This window comes from Bufo gargarizans, chromosome 3 (genome assembly GCF_014858855.1).
Source record: "Bufo gargarizans isolate SCDJY-AF-19 chromosome 3, ASM1485885v1, whole genome shotgun sequence".
Lineage (NCBI taxonomy): Eukaryota > Metazoa > Chordata > Amphibia > Anura > Bufonidae > Bufo > Bufo gargarizans.
The window spans coordinates 346282578-346294881 of NC_058082.1; the positions used below are offsets into that span (position 1 = coordinate 346282578).

The 12304-nt window shown below is 41.1% G+C and overlaps 1 protein-coding gene across 2 annotated transcripts in view; it reads left to right on the forward strand.

Annotated features, from left to right (window-relative positions):
* The window catches only part of COL8A2 (collagen type VIII alpha 2 chain), a 148566-nt gene that overhangs the window by 104110 nt on the left and 32152 nt on the right, over positions 1-12304 (forward strand). For both annotated transcript variants that reach the window (XM_044287656.1, XM_044287655.1), the window contains exon 3: positions 11839-12013. In XM_044287656.1, the coding sequence (XP_044143591.1) occupies positions 11851-12013 (163 nt within the window). In that variant the 5' untranslated portion in view covers positions 11839-11850. The remainder of the gene's footprint in view (positions 1-11838; positions 12014-12304) is intronic.

Here is a 12304-nt window from a genome sequence, read left to right on the forward strand (position 1 = left end):
AGAAGCCATGATGCTAATGTGAACAGGTCCCAACATGTAAAACATGCAGTGGCCGGGTTTGGGGTGGCCCCAACCCAATGCTGGGTCTGCCGGACACTGTCAAGGTGTCACCATGTGTTGCTGCTCACCAGAAGGGATGGTAGGGCATGAGTCAGCGTTTGCAGTAAACCAGTGTGCTTCTTTACTGGAGAAACTCAAGTGCAAAACAGTAGAGGCAAGGAACTGAGCTGGCTTCTTCAGTCTTGTCCCTGTAAAAGGAAGGTTTTGTGCTGAGAAAAGGCCCAAGCTAGGTGTCTTTCTCTCTCTCTCCGGATGCTGGAACCCTGGGCAAAAGGTGGCCCAGGGTCTGTGGCTCAGTCGTCCTTCTGACTCCCTGGTCCCAGGGCTGTTGACCCGGGATCTGTGGGACAGTATCCCCATCTCAGCATCTTCTTCTGGTCACTCATGCAGTCTGGCAGAGTCTTTCCTACTAAGTGCTGGTCCCTATCGGCGGACTGGCAGAGTCTCTCCTACTAAACATTGGTCCCTGTTTGCAGACAACTAAGGGCTCTAACTGCTTTCCTTATATACAGTTTTCAGCTAAACTAGAACCTTCCACAATTTATGTCTATCATAGACTTGTATTGAGTTTTAAAACAGGTATATGGGAATAGACCAGACAGTCAGAAGTTTAGTAAAATTTGCATAGGTAGAAAGTGATAAAGTCTGGCTGTGCATTAACCCTTTCCACACTGCAGTGCATCTACAGTATTATAGCAGTGCAAATGAACAGGATATATTACAATAAACAGATAAATCCAGTTCACCAGTATGAAACAGCAAGTGCACACAACAGCATAAATCACAGTGTAAGTTCACCTTTCAAAGTGCAATAAAGTAGTAAGTTGATGGCTTTGCATAGTAGCAATAAGGACAAATGTCTATAGTCCTAAGTACCATTGTTCCAGGGCAGTACACATGGGCCTCTAAATATCAGTACAAAGTACATGAAGAATATTAGACTTTTCCTCCCTCCTTACTATCTAAAGTGTTAATGAGATCACAAAGGAAGTTTAATTAGTTATTTATTTTCGTTAGCAGCGGAGACCCCCTTCAAGTACATGTGTGTATATTTGTCCATGTGATTATGTTTGACAAATGTTTAACTTAAATCGTCTTGTCGGCTGTCATTTGCTTGTTAAACAAGTTGCTAACATTGAAAGCCCCAGACTCTCTTAGACAGTAGAAAAATATTTTTCTTTTTCAGATTTTACTAATTCCCCACATGTGCTCCCTTGTCTCCTCCTTCTCTTCCCGTCAAACTCTCTGGCGGGTTCCAATTTCAGAGAAATATTGATGTAAAATAATTTTACTGCTAGGGGCCTCCTGCATGAAAGAAAATGAGCCCTACGTTTATATTCTCTTACTATAGAGTTTATCACAAATGAAAGTAAATGAGCATGAAACATTAACAGTTTAGATGCCAGGGCCCACAGATCATCACTACATCAGCTTTGCTGCAGTGGGCAAGGGTCAAAATGTGACACAGCTTCATGCAACACCTTTTATGCTATTTTTTTCTTCATCTCAAGTACAGTCCCGGTACTTTGTATAATGGCAGCAACTTGGCAGATGTGTGAAGCCCTGCTGTTAGAGCATAAATATTTGAGTTTGTAAAATCTGGAAAGTGTTCAGACCCAGTTAACTTGAGTGAACAGAAGCACATAGCAAAGTTGGCTGACACTTCTGACTCCTGGAGCTGACGGGTTATCTGGTCAGAGACTGAGACAATTACACACAGTCTTTAATCCAGTCCTATGGCCAGGGGTCAAATGTGATTAAGTACTTAGTACTGAATTGCTTGAAAATGTTCTTTCTGCTTGCCATAAAGTTTGGTGTCCAAAACACTTTTAAATACATCTAGAATGTAATTCCAAGTGGCTAAAAAGATTACAGGAGCTTTTATATATATATATATATATATATATATATATATATATATACACACAGTGGAAAAGTTGAGCAGCTAGGTACATTAATATGTGAGAAAATTACTGTAATAATTATACAACTGTATCTATCTGTACTTAGAGGGAATCTGTCAGCGGAACTTTAAACCAGGCACAATACCTTGTAAGGATAGCTCAGCTGAATGTAATGATACCTTTCATGTGGAGATCTGTGGCCTCATTCTGGAGGAAAAGTATTTTTAATCCATATGCAAATGAGCAATTACGTGCACCGAGTGGTGGGGCCACCCTGTGCACCTTTTGCTCCTCCTGCTTCCTCTATCAGCCCCTCTCTCTCCTTCTTGATTGAATGACAGAGCCAGGTGAGATGACTATGCAAGAGCATGGCTCTGTCCATCAAGAAGGAGAAGGAGGGCCTGGAAGAAGAAGCAGGAGGAGCAAGACTGCACAGAGTGTCTTGGGCCCGCCCTTGAGGCACTTAGCTTCCCATTTTCATATGGATTAAAAGTCCTTTCCCCCCCAGTAATGATGCAATGGATTGATAAGTGAAAGGTCTCATTACATTCAGCTGAGCTAGGCCTAGAAGACATTGGGGGACCCTGTTTTGCAAATTAAATGCCCATGTGCCTAACTTTAGATGTGCATGACGTTTTTATGCCATCCGCGACAGTGGATAGTTGCGGGGTGGAGTTGGGGCATAGCGAAGGCAGGGCCAGTGGTCCCTGGCAAATTCACTAACATTTATGCCAGGAAACTGATGTAAATGACGACTTAAATCTACTCCAGTCAGGGGCTGGAGTGGATTTCAATTTAGGCGCACGGACAAGTAAATGATGTGTCTAATGTATGATGAGGCATGCACCTTGTCCTAAATTAGGCAACTCTTCTGGCAGCGCAGGGGTAGCAAAGACCAGCGTTAAACTCTGGTCTTTGGTAAATCACCCCCATTGTGTCTTTTGTAACAGTGATTTCCCAGTGACAGATTCATCTAAGGGCTCATGCACACGAGCATAGTGCTTCCGATCCGTGCCTCTGCTCCACACCTTGCACATTGAGGACCCATTCAAGTCTAGGCAACCATGATATGGAGCGCACAGGGCCGTTGCCTATGGCAAACCGGCTGTTTGCAGGCCGCAATATGGGCACAGGGCAAACACACTCGTGTGCATGAGCCCTAAGCAAGAGTTTTTACCAGTTTACAGTTTACATATACAGTATAATTATTCTCAAATAACTTCAAAAAATGCACCTAAGTGATACGCAACTGACAATACTAGCTAATTCCTCAAGCCAATGTTAAAAGCTGAGGAATTTGCCAATATCTTCCAGTCAGGAACATATCGGAGCCCCTCATGCACCACATCACGGTGTCTCAGCACGCATGGGGTCCTACCACTCAACTGCCCGTGGTGTGTGAACAGGGTCTGAATAGTGCAATTAACTCACAGCCAGGCTCTCACATGCCTCCATGTACGTAAGTATCACTTTGGTGCATTTTTTGCAGTGATTTGTGTATGTATGTATTATTTTGTGTAAGATGTCCTTGTGGTGCATGCGGCCCGCACCGGCATTCAACATTGTACGCATTTTTTGCTGGGGATTGCTGTTATCTGCGGACAGTATAATTATTCTACATAAAATGTTAGCTGCCTCTACATGTAAATTGCTTTACTTAAACAGTACCTGTCAGCAGTATGAACTCTATCAAACCAGACCTACTGCCTGGTAGTATTGATCCTGCTGATTAAAATGAATTAATATTGATTGTGGCGTTCCTGAGACTTTTATTCCTTATGGAAATAGGAACTTCAGTGCACCAAGGGAAGTGGCCAGCACTGGAAAGCTGAGGAGCTGAGGTGCAGGGTGCTAGGTGCTAGGTCAACTTTTTTCTCAGGAACACCGTGACCTTTTTTCACAAGACAGACATCATTTTAAACAGCAGGTAGTATGCCTGGTTTGTAGGGTTGACCTGCTGATCTGTGCTCTTTAAATTGTACTAATTCTGGGTTTTAGTCTATATTACAGTCCATGGCTGCATTCACAACTTCATAGCATTCCCTGCTAGACCAGTGTCTGCAAAGAGCTTGCTGTGTGATCTACATTCTAGTAAGTGCTGTACACATGGAAAACTGGGATACTGCATTACAGAAAACTCAACTAGAGTGATAAAAGTTTGACAAAAAGCTTTGTCGACTGTTTCCAGTGACAACCAGCAAAAATGCGGAAGCAGCTCTACATTATAATACAGGCTGTAACTTGGGATCCGTATAAGATAAGTGATATCACTTAAAGCTCAAAACTACTCATCTAAAACTAAACCGTATTTGACCAAATAGGTTTGAAGTAAAGTTAAAATATATACTGTATATGGTAGCCTCTGCGCAAGTTTACCCATAAGGGATGGCAATCATGGAGCAGTTCCTTTTTGGCTCTAAAACCCCCCCTCATAGGTCTACCAAAACCCCCCCTCATAGGTCTACCAAATACATGGGAAGCATCATTGTGATCCCTTGTGTTAATTCTTATAGACAGTAGGGAGAACTTTTATTTTTCTTATAACGTAACCGTGGGTTCTATTTCCAGCAAGATCCCTGTAGAGTTGCACACCAAGTTTTTATACCCCCTCATACAGTCAACTGGTCTTCTGTGCCATTTACCTGGTCTTTAACCACAGGACCCTAGGGAACCTGATTTAAACCTTTTTTTTCCACTGCATGGTACAAGCTCTACCCTACTGCATTCTGTTTTGGTACCAGGCAATTTATTTTCCACTGTAGATATGGTGCCCCTTCAATGTAGGCGGCAGCAGTGTAGTGAAGATTCTCTCAGACCAATCACTAGTTAGCAGTGTGGTCATGTGACTTTATGGCTTGGCTCGCTGGGAGTACCACATTTAATTTTTAACTTCGGCCTAGTTAAAAAAACATACATGGTAGAGTTGAGTAAAGTCAAGCTGGTTCCATGAAGGGGCTTAAGAAACTAGTATGGAAGTGTGGAGGAGGTGAACACTATTTGTTATTTATGTTCATACAGTGCGGGTGATGAACATCCTATGGTACAGATGAAGGACAAAGATATGTGTGACACTGGTATGGAGGTATTCATTGACTGACATTGTTTTGAGCGTATCCAATGTGAATGATACTGTTAAGCATAAGGGGGACTGATGTTGGTACTGTTATGAGGGCACTGATGTACTGGGTACTGTTATGAGGAGCACTAATGGGGCATGCACTGAGGTTATTGTAGCTGGCAATGTTATAAGGAGCACTGATTTAGCAAGCATTGTTGTAGGGACCACCAATGTAACTGGTATTGTTATGAGAAGCACGGATGTAGCTGGCAATGTTATGAGGAGCACTGTTGCAATGAGGACATTGTTGATGCTGACACTGCATACAGCATTGTTTTGTCCGGCAGAATGCTGGCATTCGTGCTAGAAACCCAACGTACTGTACCAATTATAATGAAAGAGATTTGGCAGGCCCTGGCGGTGTCTGGCTATGCCCGATATGGCAATTCGGGTATTCTGTTTCTCTGCCAGAACACAATACCAGAATGCCAACCACATATGTGGCTGTTGCCTTATGAAGAATATAGTACCATATGTGCATTTGAGCAGATTACACTGCTGAAGTAAAGTGACCCCTCTTTGTGCCGCTGTGGGACTTCTAAGCTGCCTATCGTATAGCGACGTCCGTGAAAATCTATCCATTCTGACTATGGCGGTGCATAAGGGGTATTCTGGTGTGCACATGCAATGTCCATGCACTACAGATGCTACTATTATTTATTTATATAAGTATAATGATACTACAATATGTACATTATGGCTGTGAAGGTATAACCTATGGCTGGTTTTATTATGTATAAAACCACTTTGACTGGCACTATTATGCTTGCTTTGCCTATGGGGTCAAAGAGGCATAGATGCTGTGGCTGGTTCAGTTGCATGTTATGATTGATGTTATGGGTATTAATGCTTGCATTATTTTATGGTATTTTGTGGTATTTTTTATGGTTACTGTATTGCACTGACAATATATTATTTTAATTGTAATTAGCACTGGAGACTCTACAAGAGAGCAGTATGTCCCCCATAGTTATGTAGTATTCCGAATTTTAATGGATTCCAAATGGGGTGGAATTGGCAAAAAACTGCAATTACCACCCCAAAAAATTATTTAGTTTTTATGCCGTTCACTATACGGTAAAACTGACTGATGTCCTTCATTGTCTAGGTCAGTAGGATTTGGCACATGCAACTGTCCATAGCTGCAGGAGTGACGTCATTGGCTGCTCTGTGTGAGCCGCTAACCCCTTTTTCATACAGCATCAAGTCACCGGCCATGGCGGGAGCTGTTAATACTAGTAATGAGCGGCATAGGCAATATTCAAATTTGTGATAGTTTGCAAATTTTGGGCCGAATATTCGCCATAAATTCACAAATTCGAGAATTCGTAATCTCCAGTCATTATTTACTTGATTGCGAAAATCGACAACCTAATATATTTGCAATAAAAATTAGCGATTAGAATATTCACGATCAACACTAAGGGGTAGGCAACTTTCCTATTGGTTGCTAGGGATGTTGCTAAGTGCCGATATTCACGATAAATTTGCAAAAGATTTTTTATTAGAATATTCACGATCAAGACTATTCGTGAATACGAATATATAGCACTATATTCGAAATATTCGCAAATTCTCAAAGTGGCAATATTCGCAATTAAAATTTAGCAATTTGAATATTCGCGCTCAACACTAGTTAATACTAGATACTTGGTTCGCGAAAGAGCGAGATCTGAATCACTGGCAGGAAAAGACACACTCAGATAAAGAAAGACTGGAAACGTAAGGTAAATAGAAGTCATTGTGTTAGTGTGGGTACCTTTTGAAATAGGGAAGACCATGCTATACAGGGCAGACTAGTGCGCGGTATCCTTGAGATTATCTTTATGTGGATTAGAACAATACCACATTTATATAGTTTTTCTTGTGTTTTAATACAAAAAAAACATTGTTTTTTTTTTTTTCTTTTCATTGGTGTGTTCTAATCCCCATAACCTTTTAATAGTTATGTCTACACAGCTGTGTGAGGGCTCCTTGATACCATTTTGGAGTGTGTATGACTTTTTGATTACTTTTTATTCAATTTTTGAGGGAGGCAAAGCAATGTCGTGGGTGTTTTGGGATTTGACAGTTTCTATGTTTGTTTTTTATTATTTTAATTTTGGGAAAAGGGGTGGATTTAATATTTTTTTATCTTTTGGCCCCAAAGGGGACCCCAACATGCATTCATTAGATTGCCCTTTGTATTAAGTAATGAAATTCCATGTGGAACGCCTCCTCAGCGAAGGGAAGGTGTTCCTGCCTAAGAAGCATGGCTTTCCGGGTTTCTAACCTTTCAGATGCTGTGGTCACATATGACGCCACAGGCAAAACAAGGGACACCACACATCATTTCTGGGAGCGAACCTTTGCCGCAGCACCCCCCATCTTTCAAGGGGTATTTGGATCCGGAGGTGGGACCATACACCGCCCTGGATGGCCACATTGAGGACGAATCTGTCCATATTGATGTAGTGTCAGCCCCGTGTCCCCTGACGATTCTGGGGCTATAAACTAGATGAAATGCGTAGGAACACATACATCTATCATTATCTATCTACTTGAGCACTTATATAGGTTTTCTTGCACCCTTCATTATTAGTGGTAGAACCTACCCTGTGTCTGGTGTTGGTTGTCTCTCTCGACTATATACACATACACGGACCAGACGGTGATACAGCAGCGTGGTTATGGTCAGTGGAATACAGCAGTTTCCCCGTTTTTGGGGGAGAACAACCTGAAGGTGTGCAATATTTGAAGCAAGTCACCACCTGTGTAGACTATCTGGTAAGAAGCGTTGCGTCTCCATGTTAGTTTACCCTCTTTTTTCTCCCTCCATCTTTAAGGAATAAACCTTGATGGTAGGGACCACTGGTGATACTTGCCCAATAGTAGTGGTGTCTATGAACAGAACTGTGGACTTTCAATTTTAGATATTAGATTAAAAGTTATATTTTACTACTGCCCGTTTTATACAATTTGCTCTGCACATTGCGGTAGTCTGCTTGGACCATACAGGCCCATAAAGCAGAACAGCTTTAGGCTGCTTTTTGATTGTGGTCACATATGACCATGACATCTCAAGGGCTAAATGTCCATGATCTGCATGATTGCCAATCGCAGATGTTAGCCCAGGGTGTCTGCTGTGTGAAACAGCAGACATGAAGTGGCTATGGCACTTGCTCAACTCCAGAACGGACACCTACTTTAAAGACCCAACATCTGCTGTACTATTACGACGGATGTCGGAAAATGCTTAAAAAGCATACCAAATGTGATGGCTCAGTGTGTTTTTAAACATATTATTTGTTAACACCATCAGCCATGGGTTTACCCATAGCTATATATGTCAATGTCACTCTGACATTATCTGCTATTACTGTCATTGTGTTAAAGAGTTAAGAAGGGTGAAAAGTTTGAAAAAGAACAACAACTTGGAAAGAACAAATCCTAGGGGGGGAAAAAGTCCTAGAAAACCTCAGAGAGTCATATACCAATTTTAAGGCTATTTAGAGCACTTTAGATTTGTGTATAATCAAATTATTTTAAAAATGTTGCTCATCTCTGACTTTAAAAGCTATACATGTGATATTCTTTTTTATCATGGGGGCCCACATGTGACATGTGGCACTGTATACTTTCAAAGTGTAATCTATCAGGCATACACATCATAGATATACGTATACCCTGGGAGATCTGACTTATGCTTTAATTTTCCAAAGGAGCTGTGAAAAATGAAAGGTGGAATCTAATTGGCTGCTATGGGCAACTAAGCCAGTTCTACTTTACACCAGTTTGATAAATCTTCCCTAGTGTGTCTTAAGAGCCGTAATCAAATCTAAAATCTGATACCCATTCTCCATGTTTCTGTAGTACCTTCCCTCCATACCTTAGTATAGACAAATAAAAAGACAAGACAATAAAGGATTTTAGGATCTACAGATCTGTTTATAACTCTTTTGTGAGCCCTGCACCTGAACAGAAAACAGCAAAGGGTTTAGATTAGCTTTAAGGCAAAGTGCCAACAGTCACAATGTAAAAACCAAATGATGAGGCTGCCCGCACCGCAGACGTACAGAAGTTCCTGCACCAGCTAATAAGCTAAATTAACAGATGATGAAGCAGAATGCGAATGGCCAAGAAGAAGATATGATGGCTAGACAGATTAATGAGTATTAAAGAAGGCTGGGTAGCCCTTGAAGACACTCTGAAACAGGAAAGTCAGGCAATGTCTTCAGTATTACAAAGATGCCTGTTATGAATACTCTTGTTTTTCTCTTTGCACTTTTTCACTTATTTGTAAGAGTATACAGTGGATATATATATATATATATATATATATATGTATTGGGCCTCCTCCTACCGCTGGTATTCAAACAATTGCCAGCCTTGGCTCCCCACATATAACACAGACTGTTCCCAGATGTAATATTTCAATCACTGTATATGTGCTTTAAAAAACTTAAAAACACTTATACATTTCTACACCTCCACCCAACTGCACTGCAAAGGCATTTTAACCACATCTATGAGTTGGCTAAATGCTTTTTTCTCTCACACTTAAGCAAGCAGGATTTACAGAATTTATTCTAAAAGTCATGCAGTGTCTAAAAGTTAAGACTATGAATTTTATTGCTAAGTGTCAAAGAACTTTCAGAAGCAGACAGCTTTGCTAAGCTTAGCCAACACAGATTAGGACGGCAGTATGTAACCACTGCCTTCTGACTCTCAATCCATGTTTGGTTCTTTCATGTCTCAGCTCATTTGATATAGCACATGATTGAATATCAAGAAATGGTCAACTAGTAGTCATTGTACATAGAAGACATGGGGGCCAGAACAAAGCTAAAACTGAGTCCCCCATCATGGGGCTGGATTTTGGCACACAGAAGAGATTGGCCTACTGTTTTTCTCTCCCCCTTTACTGCTTTTCCGTGACCTGCTTGCTTGCTAAGTAATTTTTATGAAGAATGGTCCTGCATAAGTAATTACTACATAATAGCAAAGGAGATGTGACCAACCAGGATTTACCCCCCTCTTTCCAAGAACCCTATAGGAGCCAAATAGTCTGCCTTTGTGGATATGCCCTTGGTTACAACTATGTGAAGACCTCTACCAAAATGATATTTTCTCTTTTCTGATGCCTGATTGCCAGGGTTTCTTGATGTAAAAGCTTTATTAATGTTTGCTGCAATTATTGATCTCACACAATCTCACTACAAGCTAACCACACCAGTCACGTGTCAGATGTTAAAGGGAATAACACACACCTGGCCATGGAACAGCTGAGAAGCCAATTGTCCTATTACTTTTGGTCTCTTAACAAGTGGGAGGCAAACTGTTGTAATTCCTACACCGTTCACCTGACTTGGATGTAAATACCCTCAAATTAAAGCTGACAGTCTGCAGTTAAAGTACATCTTGTTCGTTTCCTTTCAAATGCATTGTGGTGGTGTACATTTATGGACCTGACTGCAGATCACAGACAATAGGACAGCATCCGCATCAGTATCCAGTCCTTCTCAGGACTCCTGTCACACTACCCTTAGGGCTCATGCACACCTCCGTGTGTATTCCATATTTTGCGGAACGGAACAGCTGACCCCGAATAAAACAGTACTGTGCTTGTCCGTAATGCGGACAACAATAGGACATGTTCTATTTTTATGCGGAACGGAAATATGGACATGCGGAAACGGAATGCACACGGAATACCTTCAGTTTTTTTTGTGGACCTATTGAAATCCTATAACATAATTACCCTCCCCAGTCCCTAGTTTAAGCACTCTTCTAACCTTCTAGCCATCTTCTCCCCCAACACTGCTGCCCCTTCCCCATTGAGGTGCAGCCCATCCCTACAATAGAGCCTGTAGCAAAGATAGAAGTAGGCCCAGTTCTCCAGGAACCCAAAACCCTCCTTTCTACACCAGTTCTTGAGCCACTTGTTAACCTCCCTAATCTCCCGCTGTCTTTCTTGTGTGGCTCGTGGTACCAGTAATATTTCGGAAAGCACTACCTTTGAGGTCCTTGCCCTAAGCTTTTGACCTAAATCCCTAAAATCATTTTTAAGGACGCTCCACCTACCTCTAACTTTGTCATTGGTTCTGATATGGACCATGACTGCTGGATCCTCTCCAGCCCCTCCCATTAATCTTTCAACCCGATCTGCGATGTGTCAAACTCTAGCGCCAGAAAGACAACACACCATTCGACAATGCCGGTCTTTGTGACAGATTGCCCTATCTGTACCCCTAATAATTGACTCTCCCACTACCAGCACCTGTCTGGCCTGCCCTGCTCTCCGGGTCCCCTGCTTACTGGAGCTGCCATTCCCCTGATTAGCAGATCAAGTGTCTGGCTGCAGCAGTGCAAATGGAAATGTATTTAGAATCTTCCAGTAGTGCAGTAGTAATCTTTCAGTAGGTTTTGGGCCTGTAATTTCAAGTGATTATACTGTATCTCAGCATGTAAGTTACACATTTTAAAAGTAGTTTTTAATATATATTAAATTGTTTTTATAAACTTTTTTCTGATACCTAATTAGATGTTATTGCCCAGTAATGCTAGTAGAAGTCATGGAAAAGGCTGAGTGTCACCATTGTATGTAATTACTGTATGTGGTGTGAACATCTAATGACACTTTAACATGGCTGCCGAAGTAAGTTAGATATAAGCTACTAAATTAACAGAAAATATTGTATTTTGATAAGATTTATTTTTCAATCTATCTTACTATCCCAAATTTCCTAAACCCTTAATGAAATTTCAATTTCACAGAGTGAAGTAAAGATGTCCCTTGGAAGTGGCACTTTATTCCTTTTGGTGGCTGCGATGGGATCAGTATCTGGAGGTGGACCAGCAGGAGGAGGATATCCTCAAATGAAATATGTAAATCCAATGATGAAAGGACCTTTGGGGCCACCATTTAGGGAAGGAAAGGGACAATATTTAGGTAAGATTCTTCAGAATTTATGTTTTGAAACAAAAAGGGTCAATAATTTTAATGTTAAATTTATGATTACCATGGTCATTGATTTAAATAATAAAAATTAAATTGCATGATAAGTACTATCTGAAATCATAACAATATAGGGCAATCCACAAAGAAAACAGAGACATTTGTCATGGAATCAGAATTAAGCTAGCCATAGACATAAAATAGATGCTGGTGAACAATCATTTGACCAACAGTTATCATCTCAGACTCTTCCATTAACATGCTTGTACTGAAAAACACTTTTCC